This window comes from Macrobrachium rosenbergii, chromosome 54, assembly GCF_040412425.1.
Source record: "Macrobrachium rosenbergii isolate ZJJX-2024 chromosome 54, ASM4041242v1, whole genome shotgun sequence".
NCBI lineage: Eukaryota > Metazoa > Arthropoda > Malacostraca > Decapoda > Palaemonidae > Macrobrachium > Macrobrachium rosenbergii.
Window position 1 is genome coordinate 27,361,552 of NC_089794.1, and position 21,627 is coordinate 27,383,178.

The 21,627-nt window shown below is 36.4% G+C and overlaps 1 protein-coding gene across 1 annotated transcript in view; it reads left to right on the forward strand.

The window, feature by feature from the left end:
* LOC136834901 (uncharacterized) overlaps window positions 1-21,627 on the forward strand; it is a 46,455-nt gene that overhangs the window by 14,270 nt on the left and 10,558 nt on the right. The window contains exons 2-8 of the mRNA XM_067097720.1: window positions 3,631-4,114; window positions 7,262-7,439; window positions 15,078-15,099; window positions 15,149-15,283; window positions 17,037-17,169; window positions 18,000-18,150; window positions 18,912-18,981. Coding sequence (XP_066953821.1) covers window positions 3,631-4,114; window positions 7,262-7,439; window positions 15,078-15,099; window positions 15,149-15,283; window positions 17,037-17,169; window positions 18,000-18,150; window positions 18,912-18,981 — 1,173 coding nt within the window. The remainder of the gene's footprint in view (window positions 1-3,630; window positions 4,115-7,261; window positions 7,440-15,077; window positions 15,100-15,148; window positions 15,284-17,036; window positions 17,170-17,999; window positions 18,151-18,911; window positions 18,982-21,627) is intronic.

Below are 21,627 nucleotides of genomic sequence, written 5' to 3' on the forward strand. Positions count from 1 at the left end.
ATTTCCGATCTACTAACCCTTCTTCTTCCTTTTTCCTGCTGGAACAGCTGTTCAGCCTAATCAATAGAAGGTTCCACAAATTCGGGAACCGTTTTTGGTGGTGTCTATGGCCCTGGCTTCAAAACTATATTGATGGAATACTTACCCACGCATAGGCCTATGGGGCTGCTAGTGGCACAATGGGATGGAAAACCACATTCTGTATCACTGTCACTTATAATGATGCACCCCACACGTCTTCTGTTGTGTCACTATCCCTAGGCTATAACAAAATGATATAGTGAGATATTTGTCTCTTTCCACGGTATTCACTATAGGCCTAGTAGCCTTCCCCTCCTCTTTTGTTTGTTATTTCTGTTTTCTTCTTTATCCTCACTATTAGGACACTGCGTTGCTCAGTAACAGTGACAAGATCCATTGTCGGAAAAGGCTCATAATCATCATTACCACAATCATCATCCACGCAAGAAACATCGCCTGTAGTTCAAACCTTGACCATAGAAGCCACCGACAGCTACAAAGATGTTTCAATTTCTTACTCTTTTTTCACACTATCCAGAGACGCCCAGACCACAATGCACACTTCCATAGAATCTATGTTGTCTAGACTCACTATAGCGGTAATATTATCGTTCACTGATCAATAAAAACCGACGATAATAGCGATAAAAGCTATTTGTTTACGGAACAATCACGTGTGCTCAACGACTACTGAATCTTGCGAACGCTGATTGGCTCTCGCGGGACAATAACAAAAGCGCTGATTGGCTGTCCCGCCGCTTGGCGTTTGACGGTAGTCTTTTGAGTAGTGTCAGTTACAACGGCTCTTCTTAAACATATCTGGTAGATTTGCCAGCCTGTTGCATGGCTTATAACATTCTTCCGGGTGAAAGAACTTTGTCGTAATGCGTCTTCAGATACATATACGCAGTCGTTAGTGTTAATTATAGAATGCTTTGGTTAAAACAATTTTCGACCGTAATAAAGGCGGTGTATATTATTATTCTTTATAAAATATTTCTCTCGAACGTTCGACGAAAGGCTTTATGTTCTAATATGAATTTCTTAGAAAGTCCCGCATAAAATGTTTCTCGAGTGATGGAATCATGTATAACCAAACATAACAAATTATAAAAACTATTTAAACCCTTAATATAATGTTCTAATCATCGTTAGGATTCGTCTTTCAACAGTTTACCTGTTATCGAACTTGCTCGATAATTGTATCATCTCTCTTCCATTATTTACGTTTAGTATCACATTGTGGGTCTTACGCTGGCACTTCATAAGCTTTTTATTAAAGACTTCGGGTGCTTGTGAAACTTAACAACTTGAGTGTTGTCAGAGAAAAGTATTTGATCTACTGAAACTTTTTGATACATCATTTGTACAGCTACATGTATAAGCTGTAACAGTATATATCTATCCGACCAGGTATACATGTCATGAAAGTGTAACTACCTGTGTAAGTTAATACAGTAACTAAATCACCTGCATTCTCATCCATTTTATTTCAATATATTTTTACAGCTATATGTTTAAGCTGTAAAAGTGTCGAATTCAACCAGGTGTACACCTCATGAAAGTGTAACCCCTGTGTAAGTTAATATACAATCCACAATACCTGCATTCTCATACATTCATTTCCCCCCCTATGGGTGTAAGTTAAATATAAAACCCCGCCGTGCCTGGCATTCATAAAGATTAATTTTCCCAGATGGCTCGCCAAGTATCCCTCCTCAGTGTAAATAAAGACATTGAACTTGAACGGAGTAGTAGGAGGAGCAGTGGGTGGAGTGTGGCACTGAGTGCCAGTGAGAGTAAGACACTCATGGTAAGTAAGTCATAAGCAGTGCACCAAGGTTAACCTCCCTCCCCATTTTGACTCCAACACATCCCCCACCCACTTCTCAACAGCCCTAGGTACCCCCCCCCCAACCAAATTCTTGTTTGAATAGCGAAGTTCACTAAGAGACGGTGATCACTGTACTTTATAACATGCGATGTTTTACCATTAACTCCCAAAATCGCCGTTTGAGGGGGCACCTTCTATTAGATGTTTCCTTTGACGAGTAGGATGAGGTGTTTACAGAACATTAAGTTACTGGAGCGTCAGTGATGGATATATCCCTTGATTTTAGGTCATTTGTTATCTCCTAACCTGGATATGCTTCCCCCAAAATTGGTTGTCAACCACTGAGAGAGAGAGGACCTCCCTTCTTCCAAGCAACCTGAGTACCCTTTGCGGTAGATTTCCTTGATATAGGCCATCTGTCAGTTTCCCCCCCTGAACATCTTGTTCAAAATGGCTACCAGCCACAGAGTGAAGAGAGGTCTAGCATTCTTAACACGCACGAGGTAAATGTGCCTTTATTTAGACAATCTGTTATTCCCTTTACCTGAAAGTACCTCCCTGAACTGACTGTCAGTCAAAAAACAAAGAAACCTCTACCTTGAGGAAAATGTTACCTCAAATAATAGTCTGTTATCTTTTCAAACCGGGAGAAGTTTATATGCCTTTATTTAGACAATCTGTTAGTCCCTATACCTGAGTATACCACCCAAAACTGCTTGTTTGTCAAAGAGCAAAGAAACCTCTCCATTGAGGAAAATGTTACCTCAAGTAACAGCTTGTCATCTTTACAAACAAGGAGAGGTTCACCAGTAATGTATGTCCCTTCAGAAACTGAATGAAACAACTTGAATCACAATCAAATAGCCTCCTGAAATGTTATGTTACACAGAGCTGGTTCATGAAAAACGACCTTGACTTGAGCCTAATACCAACTAAATTTTTCCACCTGAGGAGAGCACAACCTGAGTACTAAGTACTAATTCCTGAATGTAACGTACCACTCCCATAATCCCCTATTCCTTTAATCTCCATAGAGGTATTATGTGTGATGTTTTCAAGTTAAAGTTAAGGGTTGTCTAGAATAAGTGACAGAGTATCTAAAGCAATTATGAAAATATATCATCTGAATATTTTTCCATCATCGTTCTCTGCTTATCATCATCAGTGCTCTTAAGATAATAATTAAATTAACCATTTTCACAGGATTATCATTGTAATTATTGTGGCCATTGTTTATTTTCCTTTAAAATCATCTCAGTTTTCACTTGATGTGCATCCATTTGTCTGATAAAATAAAAATTAATAAATGTAAATAAAAATACGGGGTTGGATCTTACAGTCTAGTGTTGGGTGAGATATATTATAGAAGAGGGTTATATATATTTGTATTATGGAGCATTTGTGTACGTGTATATATGTGTATGTGTGTGTAAAGTACCTCAAAGGTCTAAGATAAAGATGATTTTACTCTGTACTGAATCATCAGAGGCTGTATTAGGTATAACTTCATTGTTTAATTTCATGGAACCACGTGACTTTTGGAGAGAATGGAATGACAAATCAGAGTGGTTGATTAATTATTAATGACAAATTTATTTGCAGAGGAGGAAGGTCAACATCAGAACCAGCAGGATTGGTAATTGTAGTAAGAGTTAAGGTCAATATGAGATGAGTAAGACAAGGTCAGTTTAACAACCACTTGAGGTCATGACCCAGTTTTGTTTTTAAATCGCAGTTTTACAGATTTAACATAAATCTCTCCCTTTCTTTTCCAGCACACTCTACCCTTACCCAATGGCCCAGCAAACCGAAGAAACACCGACGGGGTAGTCTTCGCCGGCGCCCCGAGAATCTCTACCGAATCCTCCCGAGGGTCGAGAAGCCTCGGAGGGAGCCTCAAGAGAGTCTGTAGCCGAGCGGGCAGCGCCTCGGGCTCGGCGACCATCATCGCAGCTGCCGGAGGAGGCAGCAGCGGTGACATCCCCTGCAGGAGAAGCGGCGAAGGGAGCCTAGGAAGCGGAGGATCCCTCACCAGGGACCGCGACGGGAGGGGAAGCAGCAGCTTCCGAGAAACGGCCGTCTCGACGCCGGCGACTCCGGCCAGCTACCGAAGGGCCACTGCCAACCACAGGGCGGCGTCTGTAGCCACTGGTTCGGGCCCCCCGCCGAGATATCAGATCTCCGAGTACACCTTCGAAAGGGACCAACCAGACTCTCCTTTCTCGGACGAGAAGGACAGCAGCGAGGAGAAGAAGAAAGGTGAGGAAAAGGGGAAAGGGGAGGAGAAGAAGAAAGGTGAGGAAAAGAGGAAAGGTGAGGAAATAAGGAAAGGTGAGGAAAAGAAGAAAGGTGAGGAAAAGAGGAAAAGTGAGGAGAAGAAAGGTGAGGAAAAGAAGAAAGGTGAGGAAAAGAGGAAAAGTGAGGAGAAGAAAGGTGAGGAAAAGAAGAAAGGTGAGGAAAAGAGGAAAAGTGAGGAGAAGAAAGGTGAGGAAAAGAAGAAAGGTGAGGAAAAGAGGAAAGGTAAGGAAAAGGGGAAAGGTGAGGAGAAGAAGAAAGGTGAGGAAAAGAGGAAAGATGAGGAAACGAGGAAAGGTGAGGAGGAGAAGAAGAAGGGTGAGGAAAAGAGGAAAGGTGCGGAAAAGAGGAAAGGTGAGGAAAAGAAGAAAGGTGAGGAAAAGAGGAAAGGTGAGGAAAAGAGGAAATGAGAGGAAAATAGGAAAGATGAGAAGAAAAAAAAGGTGAGGAGAACAAGAAAGGTGAGGAAAAGAGGAAAGGTGAGGAGAAAAGGAAAGATGAGGAGGAGAAGGAAGGTGAGGGGACACAAGGATGGCGAGGGGCTTTGGTAGACACACTGACGAAGGGGAGACACTCTCTCTCTCTCTCTCTCTCTCTCTCTCTCTCTCTCTCTCTCTCTCTCTCTCTGTAGTACATTATTCCCTTAATAATAAAATTTGAGAGGCTTTCGTAGACATACTGACGAAGGAAAGACTCTCTCTCTCTCTCTCTCTCTCTCTCTCTCTCTCTCTCTCTCTCTCTCTCTCTCTCTCTCATTACATGATTTATTAACAATTAACTCTACCACATTTTTGCAACAGTTATTGACAGTTATGACACCACCCTGACAACGGACTATAATATACAATAATTGTAATAAATGTTAGAAAAATATTATTTATGAAACGACTGATATCATTTCACATTCTTCTCTCTTTACTCCCTTCTTCTCCTTCTTCTCTCTCTCTCTCTCTCTCTCTCTCTCTCTCTCTCTCTCTCTCTCTCTCTCTCTCTCTCTCTCTCTCTCTGGTAAAAGTTAAGAAAGCAGCATAAAATGGGAAATGTTAAGTCTCAAGTCAAACACAAATTTTTGAACTCTCTCTCTCTCTCTCTCTTCTTTTTATCCTCCTTTCTTCATGAAAAAAATATTGACAATCTTCCCTGTATATTCTTTCCTAGTACATACACAGTTGAGTCTGGCCCTCAGTTCATTACTTAATATTTCTAAATATATTATCCTCTATATTTTCTTTATTTTCGTGATAAAATCTCTTAAACTGAATTGATAAATGTGGTTTTAATCACTGCAAGTCCTTTAATCACCTTATTCGGAGCACGGTTTGTGTGCACACTTGCATAAGCTGTCATATCAGCAAAGCCAACTTATTAACAGATATAAATCTAATTTGTATACCTAATGACTTAATTCAGGCGAGTCTCCCTCGGTAAATTCATTAACCCCCAAGCTTTGGAGACAAACGTTTATATAACATGGATGGGATTTCTTTCGAGTCTGTATTCAGAATTAATATACTTGCGTACATTCATATATATGTATACATATACATACACACAGATAGACAGACAGACACATGCATAAAAGTCTATTGTCCATCGTAATACATGCATTTATGTGTGCATGTATATATAGGTATATATATATATATATATATATATATATATATATATATATATATATATATATATATATATATATATATGTACGAGGGCAATAGGCTTTTTATCCTTCTCGTAACCAGGGTGACAACGGGACCTCGTTCTGATAAGGGGACCCGGGTTCGTTTCCCGCTACCAGACATCACAATTTCTTCAGATTTCTCGCACTTGGATCTTGAGGCTTTGTAGTTACAAGAGTATCCAAAAAACTGCGAAGAATTCGAGAAGTTAAGAGGGCATTGTGGATTGTACAATTGCATATATATATATATATATATATATATATATATATATATATATATATATATATATATATATATATATATATATATACAGATGATTATGTATTTACAGTATATATATAGAGAGAGAGAGAGAGAGAGAGAGAGAGAGAGAGAGAGAGAGAGAGAGAGAGAGAGAGAGCTGCCCGTGGGTTCATGTAGATCATATTCAGGTAATCACAGACAGTAAATTACTTATATACAAAATAATACAAGTAAATCACAATCCTTTATCTAGTGATCAGATTAACTTCCGTTCTGATGTCATTCACTTACTCTGTTCTTTGATGCTTACAATCGTCGGTTCTTTATTCTTCTCCTCTTCGTCCCTTTGATCTTATCCTTGACCTTTGTGACGCCGAGATGACTCATTCAATCAAGAAGGAGGGAAAAAAATTATAAATCATTGATCACGAAATCAGAGCGAATCATCTTTCATCTTCCAAAAGTTTCACTTGAAAGCGAGTGTAGGATTCAGTCTCAGATTGGCTTGCTGAGTGATCGTTAAAAAAAGTCCTACGTAGATAATGTATTACGTCATAGTTATAGGATAACTGTTAGTTCATATCCTACGTAGATAATGTATTACGTCATACGTATAGGAAATATATTGGTTATTAAGTCAATGCCTTTGGTTAATTAAAATTTGATGTCCTCATATATATGACTTTGTGTATGTACGTGTGTATGTTTCACCAACCGTGAGATGTGTATAAATGTATGAATTTGTGTATTTATGTATGCATGTATGTATGTATGTATGTATATTTTACCAACCGTGTCCCTGACCTAACGACCTAGTATGAAAAGACGTTTATCTTTGGAATAATAATAATAATAATAATAATAATAATAATAATAATAATAATAATAATAATAATAATAATAATAATAATGTATTCAATGATAAAAATAATAATTATAATAAAATAATAATAATGATGACCTCTTGAATAATAATAATAATAATAATAATAATAATAATAATAATAATAATAATAATAATGTCCTCAATGATAAAAATAATAATTATACTATAATAATAATAACCTCTGAATAATAATAATAATAATAATAATAATAATAATGTATTCAATGATAAAATAATAATAACAACAATCTTTTGAACAACAACAACAAAAATAACAATAACAAACCTTCCGACCTCCTGCAGGATTCGAGGCCTACACTTGGCGTCACTGGTGCGTGCTGGCGGCCTTACTCCTCCTGAGCGGCGGGGTGGTGCTGGCTGTGGCCGTGCCCCTGGCCTCCAGGGGCGGCGCCCTGGCCCAGTCACAGGACACCCTCGCCAGAGTCCATCACATCCTCTCCACCGTACCTCTCATCGACGGGTGAGTGGCGGTGTGTGTGTGTGTGTGTATATATATATATATATATATATATATATATATATATATATATATATATATATATATATATATATATATATATATATATATATATATAAATATATATATATATATATATATAAAATTTCTGACTCACATCAAGGATCAGAACCCAGGTCTTTCAATTGAAAGGCAAGGGCGCTGCCCACTAGGCCACACGAGTCAAAAGAAGTGTGGCCTAGTGGGCAGCGGCCTTGCCTTTCAACTGAAAGACCTGGGTTCGATCCTGATGCGAGACAGAAATTTATGTCTGTTCACACGTGATTGTCAGTATGTATTTGTATGTTCTATTCCATACAGTGATTGTGTGTTGATTATATATATATGTATGTATATATATATATATATATATATATATATATATATATATACAGTATATATATAGTCCATATATATATATGTATGTATATATATATATATATATATATATATATATATATATATATATATATATATATATATATATATATAATAATACTTCTACGACAAAAATCTCCATCGTCAGCGATACAGATCACAGCTGATTTAATGAAAAGGGTGAAAAGATTAAGCATAAATAAGATTAACGTCCAAAATATTATCAGTCACCATTTCAAACAAAACACACCTTTATAGACTTCTGCGAAAGATCTCATTTTTGAATGCCTTAGTGAGTATAGCTTCTACCCTTAACACACAGAGAGAGAGAGAGAGAGAGAGAGAGAGAGAGAGAGAGAGAGAGAGAGCGTCACCCCTCTTTTATCTCTGGCAATATATTCATCGGATATTCTATTATACATTTGCATAATTTCTTTAGGAGTGAATAAACTGCTCCCATAGCTATGATTTTTTTATATAAGTTGTTTTTTGCTATATGAATAGAAAGGAGGTTCTTCATTTGAAAGAAAGGTTTTTTTCAGTTGTAATGTATAATATGATTATACGTCATTGATAGGATTTCTTCAGTTTTAATGTATAATATAAATATACATTATGAATAGGATTTATTCAGTTTTAATATACAATATATTTATACATTATTGACAGGATTTTCAGTTTTAATGTATGATATAATTATGCATTATTGATAGAAAATTTCTTCAGTTTCATGTATAATATAATCATATATTATTGATAGGATTTCTACATTTTTAATTTATAATATATTTATATTTTATTGATATGATTTTTTTCATTTTTAATGTATAATAACATTAGTTCACCAGTGCTGGTAAAAATGACTGTATTATAAAAGAGAGTCGAACCAGTCCTTAAGTATCTGTCTATATTTTGAGTGTGTAACACAGACAGTCTACAATTAAGAACCTCCATGTCTAAATGTCACAGATTCTTGAAAAAAAAAATATTGCAGAGCTACATAATCTACTCGATAAATCATTAGCACGAAGAAATGGCAGAATGATTTGAATATTACTTTCATTTTTACAGAACAGGTGAGTTAATGGCATGAAGACTACCTTTCACCTCTCTGCTTCAATTAAGCTAATAGGTTCCCATTAAGGCCCAGGTAACATGATGCGTTTTGAGAGCATTTGAAGTGGTCCGTGTAATGCCTATCATTACAAAGTCAAAATCAGACCGTGAGGGAGAACTTTGACCTTTGAGTCATCTCTCTCTCTCTCTCTCTCTCTCTCTCTCTCTCTCTCTCTCTCTCTCTACTAAACATCATGTGTAAATATATATATACGACTAGATTTTAAATCCAATCTCTCTCTCTACTCATAAACATCATGTGTATATAGATATACATATATATAAGACTAGATTTTTCTCAATCTCTCTCTCTCTCTCTCTCTTTCTATACTCATAAACATCATGTGTAGATATATATATACTAGATTTCAATATCTATATATATATATATCTCTATATATATCTATATATATATATATATATATATATATATATCATATATATATATATATATACAACTAGATTTTAAGTCAATCTCTTTTCTCTCCAATCTCTCTCTCTCTCTCTCTCTCTCTCTCTCTCTCTCTCTTCGTGGACATGACGTGTAGATATATATACAAGAGTATATTTTAAATCCAGGCTCTCTCTCTCTCTCTCTCTCCTCATAAATATCACGCTTAGATGTATATAACATACTAGATATTAAGTCCAGGTGATCTCTCTCTCTCTCTCTCTCTCTCTCTCTCTCTTCCTCCTCCTCCTCCTCGTAAACATCATTTCTAGACATACAGTATAAGAAAGACTAGATTTTAAATCCACGGCTCTCTCGCTCTCTCTCTCTCTCCTCATGAACAGCAGCATCACGTGCACCTCCTCCCAGATTTCAGGGCCCCAATTAATAGTGAATGTGGTCATTTCCCACCCCCCGCAGTCTCGGCCTCTGAATTTAAAATGAAGCTATTCTTTGCAAAGAAAGGGCCTGTTATTTATTAAGTAAACGCTTGGAACTTTTCTTCTGTTCCATTTAATCATTTCTTGTTTTACTTTCATTTTCTTTTAATTAAAGTTATTTTTAATTAAATTTAATCCTTTCTTTCAGTTTTCCTACACGAGTGTGGTCAGTTAATTATTAAGCTATGCTCGGAACTTTTCTTCCTTTCCATGTAATCATTTCTTATTTTTATTTTCTTTTAATTGAAGTTATTTTTAATTAAAGTTATTACATCTTTTTTAGTTTTCCTACACGAGAGTGGACAGATATTAGCAAACCTCCGGCAAGGCAGAGTTATCCACTGGCCCCTTCCCTCTAAAAGGTCCCTCACCCAGTTGAGGAGGACCTCTGCCAAAATTTGGTCACCTATTTCCAGCCATGAGGTCCAATTTGGGACAAATTTTCGTCAATTATGTTTTGAGAAATCCCAGTTATAAAATCTGTGAACCTCTTTTTAATGAAGTTGATCGAATTAATGGCGTTTTAATATTTAAAAAAAATAATTCGTAGAAAAGTATCAATAAGAAGTTTTTCGCTACATCTACTTATCTGTCTGGAAAGTTGGGAAACAAGATATAGGCCTAAATGGGTCAATATTTTAAAGAGTAAGATTCATGACGTTTTAATATGACAAAAAATCGTATAAAAGCATCAATAACACATTTCTCGCTCTATATACCTATCTGTATGGAAAGCTGAGAAAAAAATAATATAGGCCTAAATGGGTCTAAATATTTTAAGGATTAGGATTCAACTTCAGAGGACTGATGATGCAACCAAATACACTCATCAATAAATCTCGAGTTTCCCATTTTCTTAATAAATCATAAAATATTTTCTATTCGTGTCCAGCAACAAACTCGAAGCTGGTATCAACCCGGTATGTAACCACCTTTACGCGTTACCTACTCCGAGGCGCTAGTACTGAACATGGTGGAAGCTCCTTGGGACGCCGTGTTTAGTATTAACCTCTCGGGGATGAAAGTATTAAATGCAAATGGGTGTTTATAGTACTTTGATCCCCGAAGGCTAAGTACTGTGCATATAGTACTTTGATCTCCGAAGGGCTGGTACTAAACATGGCGAAAGCTCCTTGGGACGCCTTGTTTAGCACTGTTAATCAAAGTATTATATGCAAATGGGTGTAGCCTTTGGTCCCCAAGGGCTATTACAATAATACTTTGATCTCCGAGGGGCTTACTAAACATGGCGGGAAATGTGAGAATCAAAGTATAATACTCTGATATAATACTCTGAGACTAGTACTGTGTATATAACACTTTGATCTTCGAGGGCTAGTACTAAACACGGCGTCCCAAGGAGCTTCCGCCACGTTAAGCACTAGCACCTAGGAGTAAGTGATGCATAAAGGTGGATACATAAAGGTGGGTACATACCAGGTAAATACCCTCGAAGCTTTAAAAAGAATTACTCGAAAATATTCAAGAAAACAAGAAGCCAGGTGTTGATTGTGAGGGTCGTATTTACATAGCGTTGGCTCACGTAACCTGTAGAACTCGTTTCCATCACCAGCATTCTCCAAAAGAAGTTATTCCTATTTCTCCCAACCGTAATTCCCCGGAGAAAATTCGGGTATTTATGGCACCAATTCTTCCATCTCGGCCTCGACGGAAAAAGAAGGAGATTGAAATTCAATCTGTTTTATCGATACCGAAATGGGGACTCGATCGGGACCTCTCTCTCTCTCTCTCCAGCCGACCCTCGGCTCCGCTATCAGATGGTGACGACAGAATGGGCCTTCCGAATTTCCATTCCGGTTCCTTAAACGAGAGGGGAGGGAAGTGTGAGTCAATCCAAACCCTTAAATGAGAGGGGAGGGGAGTGTGAGTCAACCCAAACAACGATTTGTGTAGAGTTAGACTCCGGAATACCACGAGTCAGTCTTTGGAATACTATGAGTCGCTCGTTTCTCTAAGCGATTTCGCCGACTTTCTCCTTTCTGTTTGTTATAAACCAAAATAAGAAACTTCTTAATATATTCTTTTAAATTCGAGGCCATGTTTCCCAATTTATAGTTTCTCAGTTCTATCACGGTTGGAACTCAATATAGAATTTAGGCCAAAGGCCCATCGCTGGAACCTACGAGGTCATTCAGTGCTGAAACGGAAATTGACAGTAAAAGGTTTGAAAGGTGTAACAGGAGGAAAACCTCAAAGCAGTTGCACTATGAATCAATTGTTAGGAGAGGGTTAAGGAAAGTGAGATGGAAGAAAGAGAATATGAACGAAGGTACAGTAAAAGAAATGAGATGTGTTTAGCTAGGAGGCAGAAGGGACGATGCAAAGAACCTTAAATAATGCTTGCAGTACACCGCGTGAATTGCACTGAGGGCACTACCCCTTTACGGAGGTTCCTATCTTAGTTGATTGTGTGAGTGCACTTTTTTCACCTTTTTCAAACAATTAGTCAACAACTCCCTTTTTCAAAGTCCTTTCGTAATCTTGAAACTCAAATAATTTCTTAAGATGTTTCGTGTTTATTTATGCATGTTCCATAAACTTTACAATAAGCTATTTCACATTCATTGTCATTATTTTACTACTTTCTTGAGCATTTCTTCACATGGGGACATTTATCCTGCGAATGACCACACGTAAAGAAAAATGCCACTGACATCAATTAAAATGTTGCTCAACGTGCATTATAACATCTCAACCCTGGAAAACCGCTTGTAGAATTTTTTCTACATTTTTCTCTTATTAAACCTTCAGCTTACAGTATGCTTGCTTCTGTTTGTGTGTGTATATGTATGTGTGTGTGTGTGTGTACGATTGCGTTCGTTTGCGGTAGTTCATGTGGCTTGGTTGGTTGGCAGCGGTCTTGTCTTTCAATTGAATGACCTGGGTTCGATCCTGATGTGAGTCAGAATTTTATTTCTGCTCCATATATATATATATATATATATATATATACATATATATTGTACAGTATATATATTATATATATATATATATATATATATATATATATATAAATATATATATATAATATTTATATATATATATATATATATATATATATATATATATATATATAATTTTTAATGTAAAATTATGTAAAACACACTTTGACATTTAAACTACAAAAGCAACAGGTATCTCTTCAAAAAACCATCATTCCATTTCGCCCTCGCTTCCACATCAAAAGAGGAACACTATTTCCAAAAACCATCCAGTGTCTAACTAAAAACAAAAACAAAAAAAAAAACATTCATCAAATAAAAACTGCAACACACGCGAAAAAAAACAGAACCTCTCTATTTAAAATCCAATTCTGTTTTATGGGAACCCATTCCTTGTAGTCATTTTCCACATGAACAGATCATACGAATTGTAATCCCCACCCCTTACTGAACGAGGCCGGAAGGATGACATAGTATAATAGTAGCGCTGTCGGGGCTACCAGTGAATGCCAAGGGAGCATAGAGGCGAAATTGGTCCATATTTCAGTTACATTTGCACCTTTAGATCCAATGGTCCGTTGCAGATCGGGGGGCGTTCAGGCAGCGCAGGGGTGGATGCAGAAAACTGCTGGATTATTTGTATATTTCTTTATTTATGTATTTATTTTCATTTATTCAGTATTAATTTATCTATTCATTCGTCTTTGCAGGCAGGCTGGATTATCATTTATTTGTATATTTATTTTATTTATTTAATGTTAATTTACTTATTCGTTCATCCATATGGCCAGGGGTTCATATAGTAAATTACTGGATATCATATCTGTATTCCCGTATTTATCTATTTAATATTGACTTATCAATTCATTCGTCTTTGTAGGCAGGGATAGAGGTAGTAAATAACTGGATATCATTTATTCATTTTTATTTCAATATTTCTTTGTCTGTTCATTTATTTATATTTTTCCCTGCGAATAAATACCGCAGTAGAGGACGTTTGAAATGATTCAACAAAATAAAGCGAAGTTGCAATTGTGCATAGTATTAAAATTACAGCTTACTTTAATGGCAATTGGAAGGACATCAGAGACTAATGATATTCTATTACTATCTTCCATAAAAAGTCTTTCTATTTAATGTAATCTGAAGTGTAACTTTTTTTTTAATGTTTTTAGTAGGACGACCCATAGTTTAGTAAACCCCTTAAAACATCTCTCCTCCGGTTTTGACAATTCAAACTAAGCCACTTTGTTTACACTGTAAAACACCAATATAACCAACCTCTCTTTTCGAAGAAAAGCACCGTTGTTTACTATGTAAATAATCATATCGATGGTATTACTGGATTACATCACTCCCCACTCACATATTCCCTTCTTTGTGTTCCCTTGGGAAGAATGACTTGGCGTGGAATAATAATAATAATAATAATAATAATAATAATAATAATAATAATAATAATAATAATAATAATAATAATAATAATAATGCAACCAAGCTTTCTTTTCTTGGAAAAATATTGTTTTTATCATTGTGTAAATAATTATGTCAAGGAAATCAACGTATTACATTGCTTCCTTCTCACATATTCTCTTATATTTTCTTTTTCGTGTTCCCTCAGGCACTAATAATAATAATAATAATAATAATAATAATAATAATAATAATAATGATGGACTAACGCGTGATGCAACCAGGAACCCTAGACTATAAAGACAACCCAGTAGAATAAGATGACTGTGATAGACCAAAGTAATAATAATAATAATAATAATAATAATAATAATAATAATAATAATAATAATAATAATAATAATAATAATAATATAAACAAGCTTTTTCTCGAAGAAAAATATTGTTGTTTTTCATGTAAAAATAATTGTATAGGAAATCAACGGATTTCATCACATCCTACTTACATATTCTCTTATATTTTATTCTTCGTTATGTTCCCTCAGGCACAATGACCTGGAGTGGAATAATAATAATAATAATAATAATAATAATAATAATAATAATAATAATAATAATAATAATAATAATAATACAACCAAGCTTTCTTTTCGGGGGAAAATATTGTTTTTTATTATTGTGTACATAATTATGTCAAGGAAATCAACAGATTACATCACTTCCTTCTTATATTTTCTCCAACATTTTCTTCTTCATGTTCCCTCAGGCAGAATGCCTCGGCGTGGAACGTACGGAACTTCCTGACTTCTTCCTCACCTATTCTCCTCTTTGTGTTCCACAGGCACAATGACTTGGCGTGGAACATACGGAACTTCCTGACTCTTCACAATTCAAGCTGACTTGGCGTGGAACATACGGAACTTCGTCCACAACAAGCTGGAAAAGGTGGACATGTCTCAAAACCTCTCCAACGTGGAGCCCTGGGGGAGCTCCCAGTGGTCCCACACGGACCTGGCTAGGCTGAGGCATGGCAGAGTTGGAGCCCAGGTAAGGAGTCGAGATTGGTTGATTTATAGTTACTAAAACTGGCGTCACAACGTCTAGGATATACAATTTGCAGTTCTCAGTGTTACTTGGAAGATTGGCTTAGGTAGTTTTTTTTTTTTTTTTGCCGAGAGTGAGGAATGATACTGTATAAGTATGTGTTATGTATATGTATATCTACATATATACAGTATATACGTGTGTGTGTGTGCGTGTCTATGTGCATGTATATGTATGTATGTGTATATATATATATATATATATATATGTACATATATATATATATATATATATTTATATATATTTATATGACTATATATATACATATATAATAACATATATATATATATATATATATATATATATATATATATATATATATATATATATATATATATAGAGAGAGAGAGAGAGAGAGAGAGAGAGAGAGAGAGAGAGAGAGAGAGAGAGATTATATTATATTTATATGTATATATATATACACACACATACATACTGTATATACAGAGAGAGAGAGAGAGAGAGAGAGAGAGAGAGAGAGAGAGAGAGAGAGAGAGAGATTTTCACATCACCATCCGTCGTTTTCTGCGCCCTAACATCGTCGTAGAACATCAAAACAAGTCATGATTATACTCTGAGGTCTACTCTCCTGATATACGACCCCATATACTTCCTGCAAGGAGAATCTTACGGGCAGAAGGCGCCTCAGGTTACCTATTTAGGAGATATTAAGCCGTAAGGTGCATTAGTACCCTCAGCCTCCATATATTTATTTGTTCTTCGAGATGAGACGTATAAAAACAAGTAAAAATGCGCCGAAGCTTCTTCGGCGAAATCGAGTTTTCTGTACAGCCTCTACAGCGTATAATCAAGGCCACCGAAAATAGATCTAGCCTATCTTTCGGTGGTCTCGGTATAGTGCTGTATGACCCGCGGCCCGTGAAACTTTAACCACTGCTCGATGGTGGCCTGTCCTATATCGTTGCCAGAATCACGGTTATGGCTGACTTTAACTTTAGATAAAGTAAAAACTACTGAGGCTAGAGGGCTGTAATTTGGTATGTTTGATGATTGGAGGGTGGATGAGCAACATACCAATTTGCAGCCATCTAGCCTCGGTAGTTTTCAAGATCTGAGGGCGGACGGACGGAAAAAAAATTTTATGTCTGAGTAAATATTTTTGGTAGACATCTTGGATTTCCAAGTAGTTCTTATTCACGTGTTTACTTTCAGCATCCGTTTCTCAATTTCATTTACTAATATTTTCTGTTTTGTCTCTTTTCCTCATTCTTAAAACTGCCACTTCTTGTATCCATTTCTAGATCTAATTATTTTTTTAAGCTTTTCTTTAGTTTGACTTTTCCATTTTGTCTCATTCTCTTGTGACAGTCGTTCATTCATTTGTCTTATCTGTTCATTGATCAGTTTGTTGATTTATTTTTTCTTATTTAATAACTGATTTCGTCTTTCTGTATTTCCCATTACCTTCTGTTACTTCTTGCTTTGGAAACTTTTATTTCAAGTCAATGGCCACCCCCTGTAGTGGGCTTGTTCCATATGACTGGGGTTCATCTTCTGAATAATAATAATAATAATAATAATAATAATAATAATAATAATAATAATAACAACAATAATTCGTGTAAGAAACTATTTTTCCTCGTCTCTTTTCTATTCCTTTTAGTCACCTTTATTCTTATTCCACCTTGTGTCTTTGTAATTGATCCTTTCATCATTTTCTTCTCTGCAACTTCAGTTCTGGGCAGCATACGTACCTTGCGGAGCTCAATACCTCAACGCCGCGCATGTCACATTGGAACAGATCGACGTCATCAAGCGCATGATTGCCAGATACCCCAAGCATCTTGGGTACGCGCAGTCCCATGCAAGTAAGTGGGAGGTTTCATCTTGAATGTAGATTTTAGATCAAAATGAAAGCATCAAAGTTGCTTTGATGTGATGCGATAAGAGATTTTAGATCCGAAAGCATCAAAGTTGGATGCCACAACCTTAAACAACAATAAAGAGAAAAATGCCATTAGCCTTTATATCAACGAACATAATACTGGTAATACTGTAAGTGTCAACTCATATTTATGACTAGATTATGCTTGAATAAAGGGTATTCTTAGACATGTGAACTTATCAGTAATTATTACATTTATAAATGAGTAAAATAATGGTTAAACAAAAGTAGATATTTACACGATTTCTGCTAATCATAGTAATTTAAAAACGTTCAAATTACCTTTACAGTTTTCCACACTAACAGTGAAATAATGTCATATATACATGTCCGCAACTTATCGCATACATATCACAAATATGTTTGAAACAACTCAACGACAGTCAGCAGAAACGAACCTTTGACAAATGTTGGATAATCGTATGAAGTACTGTTTAGAACTACCACTAAGTCATCAACTTGTATTCAACATGTTTGAGACATGTGTGCAAAAAGTTGTCAACATGTGTTTATGACATGTTTTACTGCACCCTAAGACATTTTCTTTCTTATCATCTCTTTTCCTCCAGGCTTGAGGGAGGTGTTCTTTATTAGTTGCTGGATAATCGCATGAAATACTGTTTAGAACAACAGCTATGTCATCGACATGTATTCAACCTGTTTGAGATGTGTATACAACAAGTTGTCGACATGTTTGCAACATGTTTCACTAACCCCCAAAGTCATTTTATTTTATCGTCTCTTCTCTTTTAGGCTTGATGGAGGTGTTCAACTCCGGAAGGATAGCCAGCCTTTTAGGTGTGGAGGGCGGGCATTTGATGGGCGCCAGTCTGTCAGTCCTCAGGATGTACTATGACTTGGGCATCCGTTACCTCACCCTTACCCACACCTGCAACACACCCTGGTAACTATTCTCTGATTATAGATGACCTGGATCAGTTCGACAAGGGAATTGACAGCACAATAGGACCATGATGGGGATATAAAGTTCAAATTGTCACTAACCACTCCCCAATCATAACCAAAATAGTATAAATAAGTAAATTCCTGTGAGTAGAACCACTGAATTAAATATATATGTATACATATATATATATATATATATATATATATATATATATATATATATATATATATATATATATATATATATATATATATGTGTGTGTGTGTGTGTATATATATATATAATGTATATATTATGTATATATATATATATATATATATATATATATATATATATATATATATATATATATATATATATATATGTATGTGTGTGTAGGTATGTACAAGTGTGTAAGTGAAAATCCCCATATTTATGTATGCTTCGAAGCATGCTTATAAAATTACGAAAACGCTCACATTGCAAATTTCTAATTCTTATTCAACAAATGTGTTTACTTTTCAAATTCTGTAATCCAGGCATTACTTTCAAAATAATGGATTCTAATTTCCATAAAGAATTACATATCCGCATTTCAATAATTTTTTCTAGTTAATATGCCACAAAATGTGTTTACTTTTCAAAATCCGTAATCCAGCGATTTCATTATAACGGAAACTAATTTGCATAGAGAATAACATTTCCATATTGTAATATTTTCAGTTAATATGAATCAGGTCAAGGAATTCCTTGACTGATCGATTTTGGGTTGTTGGCAGGGCAGACTCCTCGCTGGCTGACTCGCCCGGGCATCAAGCGGAAAACTTCGGTCTCAATGACTTTGGTGCTGTGAGTATTTACTTTCTTTTTTTTTTACTTTCGCTGCTTTCTTTTTTTTTTTTTTGCTTTCTCTTTTTGTGGAAAATTTTCTTCTAGTCCGTTTCCATTCTCATTTTTTTTTTTTGCTTTCTCTTATATGTGGAAAACTTTCTCCAAGCCCGTTTCCTTCCACTTTCTTTTTCTGCTTTCTCTTTTACTTTCCCTTTCTGTGAAAAGTTTTCCTCTGGCCCGGTGTATTTCATGTGATTGGTTTTACTGCTTTCATTTCCATTCTCTACTTTCTTCTTGACTTTTTTTTTTTTTTTGCTTTCCCTCTGTGTAAAAAATTTTCTCATAGTCCGATGTAGTTTGATGTGATTACTGTATGTTTTTTTTCTGCTTTCACTTTATTGTTTATATTTTCTTACTACGTGCAGAGCTTTTTTCCATTTCCTTATTGCTTTTTTCTTTTACTTTTGACAAAACGTCTGTTCGTGTTTGTTTGTATGTGTGTGTGTGTGTGTGTTTGGAAAGTTTTCTTCCTGTTGAAGTTACTTGTTATAATATTTTTACGCCTTTCCTTTATAAATCTTTCACTGTATATTATTCATTGCATACAGACATGTTCCTTTTTCCTCGTTTTCAGGAATTATTATCATTCCCCACTTCTTCTTCTTCTTCCTCCACCTCCTTCCCTTCCAACTCCTCCTCCTCTTCTTCTTCTTCCTCCTCCTACCCCTCCTCTTCCTTCCCCTCATCTTCCTCCTCCTCTTCCTTCCCTTCGTCTTCCTGCTCTTCCTGCTCCTCCTCCTCCCATCTGCTCCTCCTCCCCTCCTCCTCTTCCTTCCCATCCTCCTCCTCCTACCCCCCCTCTTCCTTCCCCTCCTCCTCCTCCTACCCCTCCTCTTCCTTCCCCTCCTCCTCCTCCTACCCCTCCTCTTCCTTCCCCTCATCTTCCTCCTCCTCTTCCTTCCCCTCGTCTTCCTGCTCTTCCTACCCCTCCTCTTCCTGCTCCTCCTCCTACCCATCGTCTTCCTCCTCCTCCTTCCCCTCCTCCTCCTCCTACCCCTCCTCTCCTTCCCCTCATCTTCCTCCTCCCCCCCTCGTCTTCCCTGCTCTTCCTACCCCTCCTCTTCCTGCTCCTCCTCCTCCTTCCCTCCTCCCCTCCTCTTCCTTCCCTCCTCCTCCTCCTTCCTCCTCTTCCTTCCCTCCTCCTCCTCCTACCCCCTCTTCTTCCTCATCTTCCTCCTCCTCTTCCTTCCCTCATTCCTGCTCTTCCTCCTCTTCCTGCTCCTCCTCCTACCCATCGTCTTCCTCCTCCCCCCTCCTCTTCCTTCCCCTCCTCCTCCTCCTACCCCTCCTCTTCCTTCCCCTCCTCATCCTCCTACCCCTCCTTCTTCCCCTCCTCCTCCTCCTCCCCTCCCTTCCTCCTCCTCCTCTCCCCTTCCTCCTCCCTCTCCTCCTCTCCTCCTTCCCTCCTTCCCTCCTTCTCCTCCTCCTCCTCGTCATCATCATCTTCTCCTTCTTCCCCTTTAATCTATCTTCCTCGGCCTGACCACACAGATCTCAACGCAAGTTCTTTGGAAAAGGAAAAAGTTCGTTTCTTTTTTTTTTTATTCCGCATGACCTGCTTTCAGACCTGAATTATCTCGAGATAATAAACTTATGCCTCTTCGCCTGAATGCGAGTTTCTCTATTCAGAAACTTTGCGGAGAGAGAGAGAGAGAGAGAGAGAGAGAGAGAGAGAGAGAGAGAGAGAGAGAGAGAGAGAGAGAGAGTTTGCAAACTTCAAAGATAAGCAGATACCTCATTTCTTTTTTTTTTTGTTTTTCTTATTTATATGATGTTACCAGACAGCAATAAGAACACACACATATATATGTATATATATATATGTATACATATATGTTTGTGTGTGTGTGTGTAAGTGAAGTAAACAAATCATTTCTTTCAACTAATCAAGAAATTTTCAGTGATGTGGATAATAGTGATGATTGGAAGTAATTAACTGTTGAGTCATCAGAAACAGAAACAGGAAAGTGACTGGTTTGGGGGTAAATGTAGGTGTAAGACAAAGTTTTTGCCATATCTCCATAGCTATGAGAAGTAAGGCATTAATGTGATGTACTGGAAGTGAAGTGTGAATGTTAAAGGTAAATATGTGAAAGTTAAAGATATGAGCTGGATGTGTAGAATATTTTTAGTAAGAAGTATATGAACGATGATAAATATTTGGTAAAAAAGGTTAGAACACTCAAAAAGATTAACCAAATAGGAAGGAAAGAATAAAAGAAATTAAACTTCTCAGTTAATAACAAATGTAAGGAAAGAATACATTCAGTCCAAAATCCTACGAAACAAGATAAGCAACGTAAGCAAAGCCGTTGAGCCAACTCTCCTTTATGGAAGTGAAGAGTTAATTTTGAAGGTTTGTATGCCAAAGTTAATGATAGGAGTTGTGTGTGTGTTTTGTGTGTGTTGTGGTAAATCTTTACTAAGAATTATATGAACAATGATAAATATTTGCTAAAAAGCTTAGATTACTCAAAAAGTCAACCAAATGGGGACGCAATAATAGAAGAAATTAAAATTTTCAGATCATAATGAATGAATTGCAAGAATATACTCTTTTCAAAACCCAAAGAAACAGGGTAAGCAACATAAATAAACAAATAA